We start from the raw sequence: 21,875 nt of genomic DNA on the forward strand, positions 1-21,875 counted from the left end.
AAAAGAATGAACTGTTGATGCATGAAACAATTTGGAAAACTCTCAAGGGAGGGCTTAAGGGAAAGAAGCCCCTCTGTAAAGGCTATATACACGTATCGTAGAAATGGAGAACAAATCACTGGTTACCAAAGGTTCTGGCTAAGGAGAGAAAGTAACTATCAACAGCATGATGCAGTTTTTGGAGGTGATGGAAGTGTTCTGTATTCTGATCATGGTGATGTTACATGACTCTATTGTATGTTAAAAATTTAAAAACTACACCAAGAGAAAAAAAAAGTTAAAAAAAGTAAAAATACTTAGCCAATTTGGAAGATAGCAAAAGAATCTCATAGTTCTGATTAATAGCGAGATTAAACAAGCATTCTTAAGCAAGATTGATTAAGTATTTGTATTTCTTTTATGTATTTTATTTGCCCAGTTAGATTTATGTTTATTTTTATGCTGTTTGTTGAGATACAATGCATACAATACAATTCACTTTTTAAGTGTATTGTCAGTGAGTTTTGACAGCTGATTCTGGTAACCACTGCCACAATCAAGATACAGAACATTTCCAACTTACCTGACACTATACCCTTGTCAGCCTCTGATCTGCATTCTGGCACGATAGTATTGCCTTTTATGTATTTTTTAACCTAATGTGATGTTTTTGAGATTGATCTATGTTGTTTGTTTCAGTAATGTATTTCTTTTTATTACTGAATAGTATTCTCTTATGGGAAGGTACGACGACTGTTTATCCATTTGCCAGTTGATGGACCTTTGGATTGTTTACAGTTTGAGGCTATTATGAATAAAGCTGTTATAAATGTTTAGTTACAAATCTTCATGTGAACATAGGTTTTCATTTCTCTTGGGTAAACTCCTACAAATGGAATTGCTGGGATATATAGTAAGTGTATGTTGAACGTTGTAAGAAACTGCCAAACATTTTTCCAAAGTGGTTGGGCCATTTTGCATTCCTACCAGCAAAACACGAGATTTGCCATTGCTCTAAATCCTCATCAGCACTTGAAATTGTTCATCTTAAAAACTTTAGTCACTCTACTAAATGTGTAGTGAGAGCTCATTGTAACTTTTTGTTTTGAAATAATTTGACTTACAGAAGAGTTGCAAAGATACTATAGAGAGTACTCTAATTTCCCTTAATGCTAACATCTTACATAATCTTGGCACAGTGATCAAAACTAGATATTAAAATTGTTATAATACTATCAATTAAATTATAAACTTTGTTTCTCACCAGTTTTCCCCCTAATGTTCTTACTCTGTTCCAGGCTCTAGTCCAGGATTCCAAATTGCATTTAGTTGTCATGTGTCTTTAGTCTCCTCCAGTCTGACAGGTTATCTATCTTTCTGTGTCTTTTTTGTTTTTGTATATATATAGCTTTGTTGATATAATTCCCATACCATGGAATTTATCCATTTAAAATATACAGTTCATTGGTTTTTACTGTATTCATAGAGTTGTGCTAAAACCACACAGTCAATTTTAGAACATTTTCCACATTGAATTGCCTTGATACCTTTGTTGAAAATCAGTTGAGCATAAAATTATTTCTTGACACCCAGTTCTGTTCCATTGATCTGGATGTCTGTCCATGTGCCATTATTACTCTCTTCATTACTGTAGCTTTGTAGTAAGTTTCGAAATTGAGAGACCTAAGTCTTTTAACTTTGTTCTTCTTTTTCAGGATTGTTTTGGCAACTTGATTTCCTCTGTGTTTTCATATAAATTTTACTATCAGTTTGTCAACTTTAACAAAAAAAAGCAAGGTGGGATTTTTCATTGGGATTGCATTGGCTTTGTAGATCAGTCTGGGGACAACCAGCATCTTAATTTAACAATACTGAGTCTTTTGATCCATGAATGTGAACTATTTATCCACTAACTAGTCTTAGTTATCTTTTCTTAGCCATATCTTACAGTTTTCATATCTTGTGGCATATTTTGTATACTTAAGTAGGTAATGTATTTTGATGCCATTTTAAAAGATAACATTTAAAAATTTCAATATCCATTTGCTCACTGCTAGTTTATTGAGATATAGTTAACTTTTGTACATTGCCCTTGCTTAACTCACTCTTTAGTTTTAGAAGTATTTTTATAGTTTCTTTGGGATTTTTTTCCATAGACAATCATGTTGTCTGCAAACAGTTTTACCTCTTCCTTTCTAATCTGAATGCCTTTTACTTATTTTACTTGGCTTTTCACTGATTAGAAACTCCAGTACAGTGTTTAGAAATCACGACAGCAGACAGCCTTGTCTCGTCCCTGATTTTAGGTGGAAAGCAGTATTTCACTGTTAAGACTAATGTTAGCTTGTAGGGTTTTTTTTTAATAGATTTTTTTTAATTAGATCTAGGATGTTCTCTTCCTACTCAGAGTTTTCCTCGTGAACGTGTCTTGAATTTTGTTAACAAATGTGCTTTTCTACATTTAAAATAATAATAATTCGTCTTTTTTTATTCTCTTAATATATGGTGAATTACATTGACTTTTTGTAATATTGAACCACTCTTTCATCCTGGCATAAACACTGTTTAGTCATACTTTATTGCATTTTTTACATGTTGTAGAATTTGATATGCTAATATTTTATTAGGGATTTTTGCATCTAGGCTCATAAGGGATATTTGTCTTTTTCTTATACTGTTGTCTGGTTTTGGTATCAGATTAATGCTGGCCTCAGCATGAGCTGGGAAGAGTTGTTTCCTCTTCTATTGGAAGAATGCACCAGTGAAGCCATCTGGACTAGGCATTTTCTTTTGAGAAAGGTTTTAAATTATACATTCTGTTTCTTTAATAGATAAAGAGATACTCAGTTTATCTATCCTTATGTGAAGTTTGGTGGTTTGAGTCATTTGAGGAATTTATCCATTTCATCTGAGTTTGTAAGTTTTTTGGCATACAGTTGTTCACGATATTTTATTTTATGTGTTGACAGTTCCTTCCTTTAAGTCCTGTGCATTCTCTGAGATGCAGTTCTCTCTCTTCAGCTGACATTTAGTGGATGTGTATTATGAACTAGGTTAAACTCTTCTAGGTCTGTGAGCATGAACTTTGTTCTAGGATTGTCTTCTGGCATTGTGTGTTCCTTGAGTTAGATATTCCGTCCATCCATTCTGTCCCACCTTGTCTCTTCTGCCCCTTTGTTTCTTTTTATGCCTTCTCTAAGGATGATCTTTGAGTCTCTTTCTTTGTCCCCGACAGTGTTAAAACTCTCCACTTCACTTCCAACCTGTCTTCTGAATCTTTGCACCTGATGTTTGGTGGATTATGTATACCTAGCACACAAAACCAACCTTCACTTTTAAAACCCAGCTCATCTTTTTTTTTTTCTGTAAAAGCATCATCATTCTGATCATTCAAACTGAAAAATGCCAGAGTCCTTTTGATGCCCCATAGCCAGTCAGTTAATAAGCCTAAAGTATAGGTTCTCCCTCTTCAGTGTTCCTTGAATTCTCTTTTTGTTCACATTACCACCATAATAGAGATTCATTATGCCTTATTGGGCTATTGCCATTTCTTCATTACTTCTTCATTCTCCTCTGTGTTTCACATCCAAACTATATGTATTCAAAGTATAACCAACTGTATTATTCTATACTCAGAAATCATTGAGGACTCCAGAGTGTTACTGTCTGAGTTCACATCCTTGTTCAGACATTTACTGATGTTGTGGTCTTTCAACAAATTAATTAAATTTTCTTATCTATAATACTCGGGTGAAAATAATAGTACCGTATCATGTAAGTTTTTGTACAGAATGTAAAAATGACGAATATTAAATGTTAGCTGCCATTATTACTATTTCTACCTCTTTAACTACCAAAACTGTCTCCATTCTTGAACAGAACAGAGAATTGTCAGCTTGTCTTTTAGAGTATTTCAGAATAGGCATCCAGCATGCATTTTCCTATCTAATCTCTCATTGCTGTGTTATGTCTGCTTTGAGCTCCAGTCAGGCTGGACTACTTTAATGTTGCCAGAACAATATTTATGTTTTACTCTCTTGGAGCTGTTTCTTTATTATGCTTTCCCTCCCATTTTCACCTGCGAAACTCCTATCCAGTTTCTAAGTTGAGCCTGTCTTAAATGTTGCAGCAGGATGTGAACTTTACTGACTCTGAACTCTCTCTTTGGTAATGTTTCTGTGTTATTTTCCATGTTTTAGTTGTAATGTATATTAAAAAACACATCTTTCAACTTAACAGGCTTCCTGATAAGCACTGATACCCAGTTTAAGTTTACTTTCACTGCTAGAATACTATCTCAGTTGTTCTGTGGAGAAAAACTACTTCTTATCTTGTTAAAGCTTTGAGTTCTACAACCATTCAAGTTTGTTTATAAGATTGACTGGTTGTTTGACCTAGTCTTGTGTGCTCAGATTTTTGCCATGTGTATGTGGTCTCTATTGCTGTGTTTACCTAGCATGCAGTATTTTAAAATAACAGACACTTGTTATCTTGTAGTTCTTGAGTCAGTAATTTGTGAGTGTTTTAGCTGGGTGGTTCTGTCTCAGATCTCTCATGAGGTGGCAGTCCAAGATGTTAGTCATTTGAAGGTTTTGTTGGGACTGGAGAATCCATTTCCTATATGGCTCCCTCACATGGCTCAGGAGACCTCAGTTCCTCGCCCCGGGGGCCTCTCCACAGGGCTTCTTAGTGTCCTTATGACGTGGTAGCTGGCTTTCTTCAGAGTGAGCAAGCCGATAGGTCCAGCAAGGTGGAAACATAATGTCTTTTGTGAAGTAGCCTTGGAAGTCATATACCATCCTGCAGTATCCTTTTCATAAGAAGTGGCCCACACTCAAAGGGAGGGGAATCAAGCTCCATTTTGTAAGGGAGGATTGTCAGAAAATTTGTAGATACATTTCAGAACTACACTCCACATGATATTTTTTCATTAGGAACACTAATGGTGTTGGATAAATTTCACTATGACTAGTATTGAATCGTTGCTGTGTTTGTTCTATATTAAAGATATTCAGAATTCTGAAGTAATATAGATATGGATATGGTTTTTATGGATTGTCAAAGTTCTTAAGTTCTCTACCAATTTTTAGTTTATTTTGTAAGATCATTTTTTGAAAATTTTCAAAAAGTTTTGATAATTTTGTTTGTTTTTAGGGCACCAAGATACCACTGAATCATTCCAGCTCTGTACTATTGTTTTTCTCTCCATTTCTCTACTTTAAAAAAATGTATTAAGCATACTAATTATAGAAGTGTACTTATTGAAATAAATGGCTTATTTTTCCCTCTCAGCTGATTTGAATAGGATGCACAGACAAAATATAGATGCCTACCATAACCCAGATGCAAGAACATATGAAGATAAAAGGGCTGTTGTATCTCTAGACCAAAATTTAGCCACTTCAAATGCTGAGAACCTAGAAGATTCTGCAAATAAAAACTCAGGTTTTTAATCACATTCTTTTTTTTTTTCTTTTTTTCCCCCACATTTCTAAAGTTGTTCAGTAACATTTCTCTTCTGTTCTCTGACATAGTTCCTATTGTGATTTTGAGAATTTGGTTACTCTGAGTCAGGAAGCATAATATGTTATTCATGCTGTTTCCAATAACTTTTCTACATCAGTATTTTGAAAAAAGTGAATAAGGAAATATAGTTTGTTTTTTAATACTGTTTATTTTTTCTCAGCTTTATTACTTACTTATGTATACTTCAGCTGCTTCTAACACTTTTATTTGCTAGTGGACATTTCTTAAAATCAAATTGTCTTTTTACCCATACACAGTTATGCTTTTTATACGCATAAGAATTAGTTTGAATTAGTGAAAATGTATCAGATATTGTATGATAAATTGTACAGTGAAATTCAGTATTCACTTTTTTTTTATAATCATTTGCTCTCCCTTGTAAAACCACAATATACAAAGAAAATAAATGAAGCAATTAAAAGTTTCTTTTGATGTCTGGTCACATCCCCCTTTCTTAAGCAAATATTTTTGATTTGCTGTTATACAAGGTCCTTTAATTAAAGGTTCTGTAAATTAAACATTATTCAGTATCTTTATGACTTGCTAGGAAAAGTTGTCATCATCTTTATCAAGTATATATGAAAATATGTTACATATTTAAAATTCAAAGGAAATTTAAAGAATACACCACCTTGCATTATATATATTTTTTAATTTTGGGGGGGGACGGGGAGGAAATTAGGTTTATTTATTTATTTAGAGCAGGTACTGGGGATTGAACCCAGGACCTCATGCATGCTAAGCATGCACTCTACCATGAGCTATACCCTCCCCCATATATTTTGATGACTATAAAAGTACCCATTTATTTACTGCAGATTCTCTTTTGTGCTTTCACAAAAATTTTGACTTTACACTAGAGAAGAACTCTGTTAGGAAGTCCTTCTAAAGTATCCCTCACTGATCATACAGTCTTTTTACATTTTTAAAAATTTTCAACACATATGACTTATTGGCCACATAGGCAGATGAATGGGGAGCTGTGATTAAAATGACTAGCCTTGTATCTTGTATCTTTCAAACCTTTAATGGTGGCACTAATCTATGCAGCCTTTTTGAACATTTCGAGAGATATGTTTGTTGTTTCTATGGACAGCCTGACCACTGTTTGATCTCTAACTACAGGAAAATGCTTTCCTACTTTGATCCACAATAAATTTCTGCCCAGTGGATCCAGTTTTGATTTTTGGAGTACTAAAATTGAAACTTATGATTTTGTTGAAATTATTAATTTGGCTCTCACTCTGAGTCTGTAATAATTCACTGTGCAGCAGCAGCATCAAAACACCTTTTCATTTTACTGAAGACTTCTTTCTGATTATCATTATTTTTCTCTTCATTGGCTTCTTTTTCTGTACTGAGATCAATGGTACAGACCCCCTTCTCTACCCTTCTCTACCACACCCAGTATTGTTTGTAATTCCCTCTCAGCCCCTAACTTTCTATATTGTAGTAATAACATTTTAGGCATCTAGCTCTGCTTACCATGCAGAAACACTGGAAAAATCAAAATTTTCTATGTTCTCTTCCCAAGAAAGCGCACAAGCTTGATGATTGAATATGCACAGCAGAATTTACTGTCTATTGCCTTTCTTTACACCACCAGGGTTTTGGTGCTGGTGTTGTGGCCAGGATGCTGTAGTTTAAGAAGTCATGTAAAATCATATTTCCCTTTTTTGTGAATTGAAATTCCCTAAATTAACTTTCATTCCTTAAGAATTAGCCTAAAATAGGCTTTCTGAATGCAGGGAACTATTGAGAGTCACCTAATTTATTGCTTTGCCATTATGAGTGTATGTGTTTAATATATGTATATGTGTGTATCTATATACATGTGTATACACACATACATATATGACATTTAATATTTTAAAGGCCTTAGGGAACTTGAATATATCTGAAAGTTGAATATTATAATGTGTACTTAAGGTTCATTGTTCTCTAATATTTTGTCTTCATTAGGCCTGTTTTTGAGGCTCTTTTTAATGTTTGTTGTTTTTTTCTTTTACTTTGATTCTTAGATGAAAAACCATGTTTATTAAGTCCATACTAATTTGACTTAAATTTAATTTTTGGCTTATTATGATACCTGGATACGTTTCCATTTTCTTTGTTTAGAACATGTGTTTTTCTTTGGTTTTATTTTTGTAATGTTTCTATTTTTAAAAGAACTTAGCTTTGCCTGTCTCTAATATTATTTCTTCAGACTCTTAATTGCCTCAAAGGTTTAAAATTCAAGTGATCATCAAGGTGAAACATACTACTCAGTTTTGTTTTGCTAATCGGATTTTCTATCATAATGTAAGATTTTAATGTTTAGCTATTGATTTGGCTTTCTGCTGATCTATTCAGATACGTATTAATAAATTTAAATACAAAGGCAAAATAGACCTAAAAGCTAAACTGCAAAGCAGTCAGCCTATACGTATTACATGAGTGAGAGAAATAAATGCTTTAGATTGATGGTATAAAGAGACTAAAAAATAATACTAAAAAGTTATATGAGGCTTAAATTTAAATATCAATTTTTTTTCCTGCACTCAAAAAGACCCCTGAGGTATAATTATTTTCCAGATTGATTTTATGGAATAATTTTTTTTCCTTTCCCAAAATGTTTAATACTATTTTTAGGTAATAAATAGCATATTTTTATTGTTCATGTTTATATCTCATTAACCCAATAGAATTTTAAAATAAAAATTATTGCAATGATTAAAACAGTCATTCTAATTTGTAGGAATGTTTAGAGCTGACTTGCTAATCTGTTGTTTAAACCATGGATGGGAATCAACTTTTGGAATTACTGATTTTTTAAAACAATTTTAGACAATTTTTATATGTGTATACCTAATACATTTTAGTATATAATTAGGCAATATTCTTAAGAAAAGGATATTTACATCCATGCATAAGAACTTAAACATGTACCTTTTTTCCCTCTGTAAATTTTACTCTAAATCTTTGCTGCAATGAGAGTTGTCTAGACTATTAACGTTTATGTTTCCCCAGTGTCTTTCTGGTATAGATATGTTACGGTTTTTCAACTATGCATTAATTTTATTTTAGTTTCACCATTTTTCTTTCTCTCTTTACTTTTCATCTGGTCTTTAGATTCTAATCTCGGCCTTCTTTTTCTGATTTTAACCGTTGGACTACTGTATTTAGCACATTTTTTTCAAAATTTGAATTTATCAGTAGAGTCTTCGTTCTTTAACCTGTACGGTTTCTAAGCATTGGCTAATGGTATGTTTTTGCAAAATTTCTCTTTCAAGGTCATATGCAAACACAGAACTCTCCTTTTGCTCGGGGAAATATATTTTGTGAGCCTCCAACTGAACTTCAAATTAAACAGCAGGAGTTATACAAGAACTTTCTTCGTTTTCAGGTAAAATGTTTATTTGACAATAATTTCAAAGTTTCATATGAATTTTAATAAACTAAACTTGCAAAGATTTTTTATGCAAGATAATAAATTCTAAAATGCCATTCAGTTACCTGAAATAATTTATATCAACTATAAATTATATTATCATTATTATTTCATTTATATTATTATTCTGTTCTTTTATCTGAAAAAGGAACAAGGAGACATATTAGATATACTGGTTGACTTAATCTTTAAGTTTTTAAGATTTAAAATTTAATCTTTAAATTTTACTAAATCATTGTTAAAAGAATGCTGAAATTTCTGAAACTGAAAGACTTAATAAAGTGTTCACCTATTAGTCATAGAGTATCTTTCTAGATGCTTGTGTGTTAGTAGAAAATAATGAATTTTTTCCTAAATGATTTGATATTCTTGACTCAGTTGTATAGTTTGTAAGTAAATAAATATTAAATGTAATCACATTTTGCAGTTATTTGCCCCATTTATGTATGTAAACAAATAGCATTTAAAATAGTAGAAATGACCAAAGGAAGACACTTGAACATCAGGTGTTTATTAAGCAAACGGACTTATTGAACTCTCATACTGTGTCCACCCTTGGGATGAAGCCGGAATGAGAGACCTGCCCATAGGGGGCTCAACAATATTTTTCTCCTTATCTTCCTCCCCTCCACACCCATGCTTAATCCCGATGTCAGATTGATACTGTGTCCAGGTTAATCTTCCTTTGATATGACTTCTCATGTTATTCTTAATTCAAAACCTGATAGCAGCTTTTCTTTTCTACAGAAAATGTCCATATTCCTTGGTCTAATGTTTAATGCTATCCAGTCTAATCCCAACCTCTTAAACAATTCTTCTTAAAGACATTCTACTCAAACATGCCACCTTTCTAATCCTAATTATTGTGGATTCTTAAATAAGGCAGTGACATAGTGGATGTAGTCTTAATTAAGGATGATTGACCTGGCATTACTGTTGAGGATGTATTTTTGGAGGATTTAAAAGATTGGAAGGAGGGGTATTTTACTGGAGTGGTGACATTGGAAATGAATGGAAAGACCTTTCTAAGGATCAACAATGAATAGAGAAATTGAGTGTGAGAGAGTAGCAACAGAGATCCCAAGGGTGCTGGGCACTCATGTCAGTTATCAGCAGATTGAGGGTCAGAGTTACCTGTTGAGCTTGAATCAGTACATGTATTGCCCATAATGACAGCAAGTCAAAATTACGTAGCTCCTATTATACTTAGCAACTGTTAGCATGGCCTAGGGTAGAATTTAGGGGAAAATAAATATATCTTGCAATTTTTTAGCCTTTTATTATTTGTAAGGTACTTTCACAAATAGTGTCTTATTAAACCTCAAAACCCTCTGAGGAAGTTATTACTATTTTTATTTTAAGACCTGCAATTAAAACATAGGCTGACGTTCACCTGTGTGGCAGAGCTAGCAAGTTGTGAGGCCAATGCTTGAACCGAAGCCTTCTGACTTTTAAGTTTCATGTCTGTACGTACTACACGTACATTTGTAGAGAGCTCAAGAAAGTCTTTCCTCTGGAAAAAATACTAGTAGTAGGGGAAGCTGTGACTGTATTAGTTTCAGAGTAAGTTCAGCCTTCAGTTCTCCCACTGTCTAAAATGGTGATTTAGGTATTTTCTTTTAGCTGCCTTTTAAAACCCTCCTTCTTCCCCCAAACAAAATCTAACCCCAAACTCTAAGGAAACATAGAATAACTAAATGGTATTATTACTGTCAACAATATGGTGTCAGACAAGAAGTATCCCCAAACTTAAATGTGAGAAGAAATGTTATAAAATGTTCCAATCTGTGCACAAAGATGACAAAGGAAGCCTTAGCTTCATGTCTGCACAAATAAGTTATACCATGAAAATTAGTGCAGCAGAGGTCTTCATGTGGTTAAAACTTGGTAAATAATACGTGTGGGTGTTTAGATGTCAGTTTTAATTACAACTTTAATTAACAAAACTAATAAAATATTTGCAGGACCCTGAAATACTTTTGTATTGTACAGTTTGAAAACCACTGACCTAGAAGATAGCTTTCCTCTTTCTCTTGAATTGCTGTTTAGTGTTTTTGTTGGAACGATACTTCTGCGGATTATTAGATATATGATCCATTTATGATTGTGACCCATTAATGGAGGAGTGGCCTTGTGGTTATGATTTTACTTTTTTCATGGAGTAGGAAAAGGGTGAACTGAGTGTTAAATGTGAGGTTTTGTTGTATGGATCATGAATGATGCTTTCTCTAGGGCTCCTGTAATTAAAGACGTGATTACATACACTGCTTAGTACTAAATATTAAGATTGTACATATTTAATAGTGTTGTGAGAAAGAAGTGTTGGAAAAAAAATCCTAGCATGTAAAATCATGGGACATGTAAGAAGATTAAAGTTATTATAGCTCAAAAGATTGACAGTATTCAATAGAACAACCCTGAAGCTAGAGGAGATTCAGACAAGAACAGTAAAAATAATATGAATAGTCATAATCAAGCCATACTTAAGAGTGATGAAAATCTGCTCATTACCTTAAACCAGCGTCATGAATACCCAGTATCCGTGCTGCCGTTCTTCTCTACCTCGTTCGTGAGGGATGTAGACCATCTCTCAGAGTCCTCTTCCTTTCAGATCTTTGACTCCGCCTTAGAATACTTCCCCAGAGTACTCAGCACTGCAGTCTCCAGGTGGTGTTTAAACAAAACTTAATTTTGAATCCTTGTGGCTAAAATCCTTGTTCACTTTGCAGCTTGCCAGTAGCTGGGAGAGAAGGAAGGCCATTCTAGGGAAGGGATTCTTACGCTAAAATGTTTCACTGTTGTTTTGGGATCCTGATCAAGCGAAGGGACATTGAGACATAATAGTAGCAGTCATTATAGACTAATATAATCATGAATTGTTTACTGAATACTTTGTATATAGGAGGAATTTTTTTGTTTTTTATGTACATTATTTCATTTCAGCTCTTAGAGCATCCCTTTGAGATGTTGACATTAATAACTCTTTTTTCTAGATGACAAAACTGAACAAGAAAGTTTCTTAAGGTCACACAGTCTGTTGGAGCTGGAATTTTACTCATAGCTCTTAACATTACATCATGTGGATTTTTAAAATATAGGAAACTGAAAAATTTAGGAACTTATGTTTACTTACAAAAAGAGGGTGCAGATGTTGAAGTCACAGGATACTAGGATGATTAAGTGATATTCTAACTTTTCAATAGTTTTACAAAAGAATAACTAGGTTTAATTTTTTCAGATTGAGGAAAAGAAACAAAGAGAGGAAGCAGAGCGAGAGAGATTGAGAATTGCTGAAGAAAAAGAAGAAAAACGGCTTGCAGAACAGAGGGCACGAATTCAGCAAGAGTATGAAGAGGAACAGGAAAAGAAAAGGGAGAAAGAGGAGGAGGTGCATTTTTCCCCTGCTCTGTTTTTCTACTTAGTCTGAAAGTGAAATATTTATTTTGATTTGAAAAGATATTTATTACTTACAAAGGAGAAGTCTTGGAATACATTTAGGAAATATCAGATCAATATCCATTCATTGGATATTACTTTATTAAAATGAAAGACTAAATTTTAAATTAAGAAAAGAGGTAAATTTTGACTTTTTTAAAGCCAGAAAATAGTTTAGGCTGACTAAGATGTTATAAGCCTAACATTTTATTGTTAAGCGGACAGTTTCTTTATGTTAAAGACTACTGTATCCTCTATACCGTCAATTTTATCTCTTTATTTCAGACAAATAAGACAGCAGGTTTTTGAATGGACTATAGAATATGTATATGGAGTATATTTTTTTGCTTTATTTTAAAGCAAAGGCTGAAAAATGAAGAGCTTATTCGGCTAGCTGAAGAAAGACGAAAAGAAGCAGAAAGAAAGAAGAAAGAAGAAGAAGAAAAACATAACCTACAACTTCAGCACTACTATGAAAGAGAAAATATAGTTGGGGAAGAAACAAAGGTAAGTTTCAGACAAATGTCTATGAAACCCATAGTTTAACCACTTTCCCTGTGAGAGTGATGGAGCAGTTAGCAGGCGGGAGAACACGGAGGAGGTGCTTTTCGTCTTTCCTTTCATCCTGCTGCTCTGTCTGGGTGCCGCGCACTGAACTTCCTGTGCTAGATGATGTCACTGCTGTGAACATAATGGGTTTACTTCCTGTCGCCATTCTTCGTCTTGTTCCCATGGTCTATAGACTAGCACTGTAGGAACTGTTCCTTCATGACGAGAGTAAGTGTAAAAATTGAGTGGGAACTTTTGTAGCAATTTGTCAACGTAAAGTTTTCATTTATCTAGTACAGCCGACCCTTGTACAGCGCGTGGTTGGCCCTCCACACTTGCGCTTCCTGCGCACCTGCGAATTCAGTCGACCGCTGGCTCTGCGGAATTGTAGTATTTGCCTTTGAAAAATGTCCTTGTGTAAGTTGACCCGTGCAGTTAAACCTGCACTGTTCAAGGGTAGCTGTAATTTATTCTTATTCTGCTTTACACATCTGTCCATGACAGATTGGAAATTAAAAAAGAAAGACTTGTGGCTCAGCAAAGACTGGTTTGAAGTTTACATCTCTGAGATGGGAGTTGATGTTCATGATTAGGTTCGTGAATCAGTTATTAGAAGTTTTCTCCCTAGAAAGCCAGTTTGCCCCTACAAGGGTCCAGCTCATACCCTTGCTCATATTTCAAAACTATGTTTAAAATTTTGTATGCATAAATATCACTAGGGACTTACTAAAAATGCATCTTCTTGGGTCTCATCTACAAAGTACCTTATTTACTCAGTCTGGTTTACTAACCCTTAGGGATTGGATGCAATTAGCCTGTAACCACACCTTGAAAAACCTTATGTCTTCTAAGTTTAGCCTAATTTAAAGAAAAATTGTTTTCAGAAATTTAGATATATACAGATATTATTTCTTGTAAATAGAACTGACAGAAAGATTACTTTTAACCAGTGGGCTCCTCTGGTGTATTTATGATGTGGTTTGGTACATTGTTCAGTGTGTAACCTACTGTGGATAACATGATGCATTTCTGAGTGGTTCGAATACATTGATTTCTTACCCCAGAGTTTTATGGTGATAGAAATCTAAGCATTCACAATTTGAATTTTATGAAACATTGTTTAAAAGGGCATTTATAAGTCAGATCTGTATTTTTTATTTTCAGTGTTCCAGGAATGTTAGGCAGTACCTTCATTCTTAGGATATAAAGTTGAATCTATATATGCTCAGCCTTTTAAAGCATATCATCTAAGTATCATATGATTCATAATTTAATTAAAGTTTTTTTTTAAGTTTGTTTTTTAGAGTAGTGTTTGGTTTATAGCATAATTGTGTGGAAAGCAGAGAATATTTATTGTAAAGCTGATTATCTGAAAATGAATGTTATTAGTTTCACAATTGTGTTTCTGCCACATTCTTAATTATGTTTAAGAAAAAAATGCTATTTCTTAGGAATATATAATTTTATGACTGTTATAGTTTAATTGTGAAGTATCATAAAGTTTTAGATCAGCTTTTTCTCATTTAATGCATTTTGCCCTCAATTCTGAAATTATCATTGCTGTCATTTTAAAATTTATGTAGGCCTGATATACATTTTTGTCTACTTTTAATTTTTACTTTTATGTCACTATTTTTTATTTTTTAGTCTGTATATTTACCTAGTTCGTTAAATTTGTTTTTGTATCCTAACCTGAGTTAGTCTTTTAAATAGTGATATCTAAGTTCATTTGTTTATCATAACCAGTATATTTTGATTATATTAATTGAATTTCTGGCTTTTTTGTTTGTTTTTGCTTCCTTGACAGTTACTTGGTTTTTTTATCATGCAAACTATACTTTGTTTGCTTCATCCTCTACAGGCCTTTGGAAGGTTTAGATTGTCTTTATAATTCTGCTGGTGGTCACCTAGAGGGTTTTTTTTTTTTTTTTTTCAACTTTGCCTCTCATGCATTTCTGACTTTAACAAAGTCACCAGTGAAAGTAGTATTTGATCTTGTACTGTGCAAAATAAGCAATTTAACATCCACACTTATACTCTGGTCTGGGTCTTTTTTTACCCAGATAATTATTGCATTTTGTTGGGAGTTTTTATGTTTTCAGCATTTTGATTTTAATATGAAGTTGGGAACTGTTGGCTTTATTACACTGTAACGTGGAACCCTGTTTTATTTTCTTATGGAGACATAGAACCCTGTCACGATTCATGATGCACTTGGTGAGAAGGGAGCTAGATTTTAGAGGTTGATTTCTGCTGTTTTCCAGAAAAGAGTTCTTGTTTTCTGTATTATCCTATTTCTTTTTATTATTAAGACAGTTTTTACTTTGGCTTATTTTTTTGTTTTTGTTGCTTTCCCAACATTTGGCAGGCTGTTGCTTTACTTCAGTTGTTGAATTATTTTTAATCCTACTCTGAGAGTCATATTCTTTTAATAAGAGTATCTAAATCCATTTATGTTTATCATAACTGATTTTTTAAAAAATTGAAGTATAGTTGATTTACAATGTTATGTTAGTTTTTGGTGTACAGTATAGTGATTTAGTCATACATATATATCCATATTCTTTTTCATTATAGACTATTACAAGATATTGAATATAGTTCCCTGTGTTATACCATAGGACCTTGTTGTTTATTTTATATATAGTATTTTGTATCTGATAACTGACGTATTTGATCTTAATAAAATTAAACTTCTGACTTTTTTTAGTAAATACATGTAGTTTTAATTGAAGTTAGTTGATTTACAATATTATGTTAGTTTTGGGTGTACAACATGGTGATCCTAGTATTTTTATAGACTTTTGGTAAATATTTTATTTAAAAAAAGCAATAGCATTCTGAACTTCTTGGATGGTCTTGTTAACTATTAGAGGTGTGTGTGTATGTGTTCATGTATATATATATATATTTTTTTTTCCCCCTCAGCACTTTAGACAGCCTTCTCCTGTAGTTCCTGCTCTTCAGAACAAGATTGCAAGCAAACTCCAAAGACCACCTTCAGTTGACAGCATTATAACTTCCTTTGTGCAGGTGCGTACTTTTGACTCATCTGTCTTATTAGCTAAGTTATTTGGATTGGGGGGATTGGATGATATTTTCTTATTTGTCATATTTAGCTTGGTTACATTTTCTCAGATTTGAAATACAGATAATGTTTCCATTAATTTGTCTGTGGCTGCAGTTGTAAGTGATAATGCTCAGGGCCCTAAAGTTAAATTCTTTTGACAAATCTTAATTTAGCAAATAGGCCTTTTCTTTGATAATATATCTTCTAGCTAGCTGTAATAAAGTTCCTTATACTTTAAACTGAGCTACAATCAAAAGAGAGCTACGAAAATGTTTCAGAAGGATTGATCCTTGAGTTGACTCTTGAAGATTGAGTAGGAATTTGCCAGAAGGAGGAGGAGGAGAAGGGGGGACTTTGAGCACACGCAAAATCCTGGAGGGGACTGTTCGCCACATGGCACACGTGGGGAATGCGTGGTTGAGTCTGGTCTGCTGATCCCAGCCAGGCGGCAGAGGAGGTGAAGTCAGGTGGATGCAGGGCATTGTGTGGAGCTAAGGGGTTTCACTTCATTCCTTAGGCCAGTGGATATCAAACAGGCTAATTACCAGAATAGGTAAAGAAACATATTAAAACATCTTCTTCAGTCCCACCCTCTGAGATTCTGATTTTAATAGGTCTGTGGTGGATAATTTATGGGAATTCATGTTAATACTTTAAGTAGGGGAGTGATATGGCCATGTTTTTCTTGCGTAGTGTTTTCTCAGGCAGTGGTGTGGACATATACTGTGGAGGCCAATCAAGACTATAAACATGGAGACAAGTTAAGATGCTTTTGCGGAAGTCCAGATGTGAGACTTTGAGGACCTAAGCAGAGGCAGTGACGTGAAAAACTGAGAAGGGGTGACAACTTCAAGATATATTTAAGAGACACGGATAGTGGTATTTACTGACTGTGTGCTGGGTAGGAGTCAGTGACAACTTTCAAGTTTCTGGCGGGGGTTATATCGAGTCAGCGGCTGAAAAAACACCTTATGGCTAAGGAAAGAGCTCTGGACTGGATTTGTAGTTTTGGAAAACACTAGCATTATGGCTTGTCTAATTAGTATGATTGTCTGGGATACATTCAGGAGAAAAAAAGAGGGCTGAGGATGGAAAAATGGAATTACCAACATTTAAGAAGCAGAGCAAGGAAATAGAGACAGAGGAAGTGACAGCGAGTGGCAGTGATATCAGGGCCTAAAATGCCCATGGAATGTGTCACTTGGGGATCTCTTGGTGGCAGTATTAGTGGGAGTGATGTGTAGAGGCAAAGGCAGTTGAGGTGTGGTTAGGAGTGAATGGGAATAAGGAAGGAGGTACCATACTTCCCTGCACATACTGTTTTATAAAGAAGCATGGCTGTGAAGGAAGAAGAGAATGGATAGTAGATAGTGATGAAGGGTGAGGTAAGTTTTTTAAAGAGGGGAGAGATTTTTAAGCATAAGCTGAAAGAAAGGTGGTTGAAGAGGGGAATAGGGTGGAGAAAAAAAGAGTATTTGTTGGAGGAGCTGGGAGTCACTTCCCCGATATGGAGTATAGGTGAAGGGATTATCTGTTTGGGGCAGAGCCTCTTGCATTGAGATGGGAAGAAAAAACAGATGTAGGTAAGTTTATAGATAGAATGGTGGGGAGTTTGGTTTCTCTTACGTGTAGTTACTTTGAGAAATTCTTTTTTGTCAAGATTCTGAATAGGGGAGGACATACTGAGTTTATCTTTGTCATGATTGTTAAACAGGAAAGTTCCATGTCCAGAGCACAGTCTCCTCCAGTACCTGCCAGGAAAAATCAGCTTCGGGCCGAAGGTAGAGTTAACTATTAAACCTGTAATCTACTCTTTTTTAAAAAACTTTTTACTTTGAAAAATAGACTCACACAGAATGTTGCAAAATAGTGGAGAGAGATGCTCTGCACCCTCGCCCCAGCTTCCCGCAGTGGTGCAGATACCACAACCCGGAACTTGACGATGGCGTGCTCTGTTGACCTTCGTCAGGTTTTAACCTGCACCAATTTATGTGCGTTTGTGTGTGTAGTTCTATGCATTTTTATCATGTGTTAAGTGTTGTAATTACACGCAATCGAGGTACAGAACTCTCCATCACCAAAGAGATACTCGTTCCGCTACCCCTTTATAGTTGGACTCTCCCACCCCAAGAGTGTTTCTTAACTTTTGAAATTCCTGTATTATCAGAAATGTGTTTGTGGGTCTTAATGATGTTCATAGACATGACCTGTATATATAAAGCATTAAAATAACTTCCATAAAAATGTCTCTGGGCATTTTAGCTTTATGATAAGTCAGGTTATGTTTAATGTTTAATCTTTCATTCATATACCTGTCTTATTTTTCACCTTTGGGAATTTGCAGAGGAGAAAAAAAATGTAATTATGGAGTTATCAGAAATGAGAAAACAGCTTCGTAGTGAAGAGCGGCGTTTGCAAGGGCGGTTGCTACACATGGACAGTGATGATGAAGTTCACATAAGGCGAGTTTCAAAGTGCACTGTTTTGTCTGTTCTCGTGTTCTTTTCTTTCAGGAGAAGGAATCAGAACCTATCCAGTAATTCTACAGTTTTGGAATAGGATTAATCCTTATAAAGCCACATCTATTAGAATGGATAGTTTGCCTGCTTAAAAAAATTTTTAAAGGGTAATTGGTGAAATTGTAATGACTAAAATAGCCTTTCCCCCCCCAAAAGAAATCTAGCTAAAAAATTATATTCTAGTGGAGGGACTCTGTGCAACTAATTCAAAATAGTGTATGTTTTTTCAGCTTAGTTTTTTGTTGTTGTTTTTGTTGTTTTGAAGTACGGTCAGTTTACAATGTTGTGTCAGTTTCTGGTGTACAGCATAGTGCTTCAGTCATACGTGAAAGTGCAGATAGTTTTCATGTTGTTTTTCAGTCTGTTTGTGTTTGTAGTATGTGGTAGGTTTTCCTTCTTTTCTTGCCAAGCAGCTCTTTCTCTAATTAGCTAATATGCTTCTTGATTCACATTCTTCAACTTTATGTAGGTAAAGTTGCCTTCATAAAACATTTCTCCATAACTTTGAATCTATTCACTGTGAAAATATGGGCTATTTAATGAATATTGATTTAACCTAATATAAAATACTTAAGTGAGCATTTTAACTGTCCCTCTGTACTGCCAGTAATATATTTATATTGGTGATGGGGTTGGGAGTGGAAAGGAAGAAAGAAAAAAAAAAAGAAGTAGCACCTTCTGAAAGGCAAACCAAAAGTATTATCCCTAACCATGCAATGTTTAATAGGATTAGATAGTGAGAAAAATCAGTATTGGGAGTAGGCCATTCTTCAAGCTCTATCTTTGGGACAGATTGTCTGTCTCACTATAGAGAAATCACCAAATGAAAAATAATTGACTAATCTGGGATTCAAACATACAGAAGGCAGACAGATGCAGAAGCTGCTTCATAAGCTCATCTAAGTGATAAGGAAGTCTAAGATAGGAAGGAGAGTCTAAACAAGACAGTTATAAAAACAACCTCCTTACTTTCCCTTTCTTGGTCTTCTGAAAAATCAGGCATAGAAAACTGGTCCTTGAGGGGAAGATAATAGGAACAGAGAACTTCGGAGGTGGGGTAGTCAAAGACAGTTACATTTTAACATTATTTTTAATATTTTCTTTTAACAATGAAGCTTTTTGAAATACTTAATTTCCAGCAAAATAGCTTACAGACTACCAAACGTTTCAGGTCATTTTTGCCGAAAGAACTCATAAATTTTCCAAAGTGATGTTCTTCAAACTGCAGGTTGCAGTCTTTTACTAGGTTGTAAAATCAGTGTAGTGGGTAACTATCATACTTTCTTTAAATGGTGTTTTTTTTAATGGTTTATTTTAGAATGATTTTATATTGTAGAAAAGTTGCAAACATAGTACAGAGAGTTCCCACATACCCTCATCCAATTCTCCCGTCTTGCGTTACGGGAATACGTTGTCACAACTAAGCTGACATGGAACATTACATGAACTAAATTCCTGCCTTTATGGATTTCTCCAGTTTTTCCATTAATGTCCTCTTTATGTTCCAAGCTTTAGTCAGTACAGGGCACCACACTGCACTTAGTTGTCATGTCTCCCAGTCTCCTCTGGTCTGGGACAGTTTCTCAGTCTTTCCTTGTGTTTCATGACTGACAATCTAGCGGGTTATTGGCCAAATATCCTGGAGAATGTGCCCCAGTCTACATTTGTCTGGTGTTTTTGCATCATTAGGTTGGAGTTAAGGGGTTTTGGAAAGAATAGCACAGGGTAGGCTTCTCGTCACATCACAGGTAGGTACCTGACATCCACACGATAGCACTGGAATCATGCAGTCTAACATACTCACAGGGGTTGGGAGGTGGTGGGATTAAACCCCATCTCCTAGAGAATATTATTTAGAATTCTTCTGTAAGAAAGATTTGTTCCTTCTCTCTAGTTATTTAGCCATTTATTTGTATCACTGTTGTTCCATGTGTATTTCTTTTGTACTTGGAGTTATCATCCAGTAGTACAGCGTTCATGTTGTTGCTCACGTTGTTGCAGCTTTGGCCGTCAGGAGCTCTTTCATGTTGGCTCCTGTGTCTCTTTGACATGTCTCAGCCTTTTGTGTTTTGAACACTTCCTTACTTTCTGGTACTGTAAGATGCTCCAGGATCATCTTGTGTATTCTCTGCCCTAGCCCTAGAATCAGCCTCTTCCTAAGGAGTCCTGATTCCTCTTGAAGAATGGTATTTAGAAACCAAGCTCTTAGTAGACAGAGCTAGATAATATAAATATGTAACTAAGTCATAAATAGATGTGTAGTTGTTCCTGTGTCTGTCAATTTGTATGCACATTAAATTCATACTGCTGTTTCTGACTGAGCCAGGATGTGGTAGGATTTTAATGTATCATGTTAACCTAATTATGCTTTGCTTAGATTTTGTGGGCATTCTCTAGGCATGTGCTGGCTAAGTAAACAAGGTAAGGAAAATTCAAGACATAGACTGGCTGAATAAAGTATTGTTAACTCAAGTTGGTAATTTTCAACAATTCTTCCATAGTAGGTGAAGTACTTCTAAGGAATTGAGAGGTCAGTGTAGTTTTTCTGTATTTACTTTCCAGATGTTATAAATAACCTTATTTATTGCAGCTTTCCATATTCAGACATGCATATTTAAATGTAATGGATTATTGATATTTTATTTATTTCATTTTCATTCATAAATTTAAGACTGTGCTCTCTCTTGGCAAACCAAAATTAGAAAGAGAAACCAGGCAGCATTTCAGTTTTCTCATTTGCAAATCTTATGTGATAACTTGTCCTCCATGAGATTCTGGTGCTCGGCACCACCAGCCCACATGCAGAGAGCTAATAACTTAGTTTCTAACTGAGCAGCCTACTTAATTATTAGTGTTAATGGAAACTAGACAGGAGTCCAATTTAATGGCCTCCTAGAAGCCTTTTCAGTATTTATCTTGCATTTTAATGAATATCTGTTGCAGTTCCTGTCACCCTAGGTGGTTCACTATTGAAGGTCTTGGCAAGGTAGTTTTGTGGCGCTGGTGACTCCTTCCCCCCTCAAGGGAAACTCCAGGACAGTGGGGCACTGCCTGTGAGGATCCCGACTCCTCTGGCCTAGGTGCTTAGGAAAGATTTAGTGCATAAAGAAATGAAGGCAGCGATCTGGCCACTCTCTTACACCTATAGCATAGAGCCACATTTTGAAAAATAGAGGGGACCCATCTAGGGCCGAGGGAAGCAGCAGATACTTCATTTCATTTCCAGGGCTAGAGATTACCATCTCTTGTCCCTGTTCTTTTATCATCACTTCCCCAAAGTCCTAGCTGAAAACTCCCTTACTAAGCTACCTGCCTGTTATATTAACTTCCTAGGTCCCACAGGAATCGAGTATTAGTTAATTAACTT

At 34.8% G+C, this 21,875-nt stretch overlaps 1 protein-coding gene across 12 annotated transcripts in view; it reads left to right on the plus strand.

The window, feature by feature from the left end:
• The window catches only part of CSPP1 (centrosome and spindle pole associated protein 1), an 86,039-nt gene that overhangs the window by 48,339 nt on the left and 15,825 nt on the right, over positions 1-21,875 (plus strand). For 9 of the 12 annotated variants that reach the window (XM_031441527.2, XM_031441529.2, XM_031441528.2 and 6 more), the window contains 7 exons: positions 5,272-5,424; positions 8,778-8,890; positions 12,174-12,323; positions 12,731-12,877; positions 15,848-15,952; positions 17,704-17,770; positions 18,334-18,451. In XM_031441527.2, coding sequence (XP_031297387.2) covers positions 5,272-5,424; positions 8,778-8,890; positions 12,174-12,323; positions 12,731-12,877; positions 15,848-15,952; positions 17,704-17,770; positions 18,334-18,451 — 853 coding nt within the window. The remainder of the gene's footprint in view (positions 1-5,271; positions 5,425-8,777; positions 8,891-12,173; positions 12,324-12,730; positions 12,878-15,847; positions 15,953-17,703; positions 17,771-18,333; positions 18,452-21,875) is intronic. The other 3 variants (XM_031441523.2, XM_031441524.2, XM_031441526.2) reach the window with 1 other exon arrangement.

This window comes from Camelus dromedarius, chromosome 30 (genome assembly GCF_036321535.1).
Source record: "Camelus dromedarius isolate mCamDro1 chromosome 30, mCamDro1.pat, whole genome shotgun sequence".
Taxonomy (NCBI): domain Eukaryota; kingdom Metazoa; phylum Chordata; class Mammalia; order Artiodactyla; family Camelidae; genus Camelus; species Camelus dromedarius.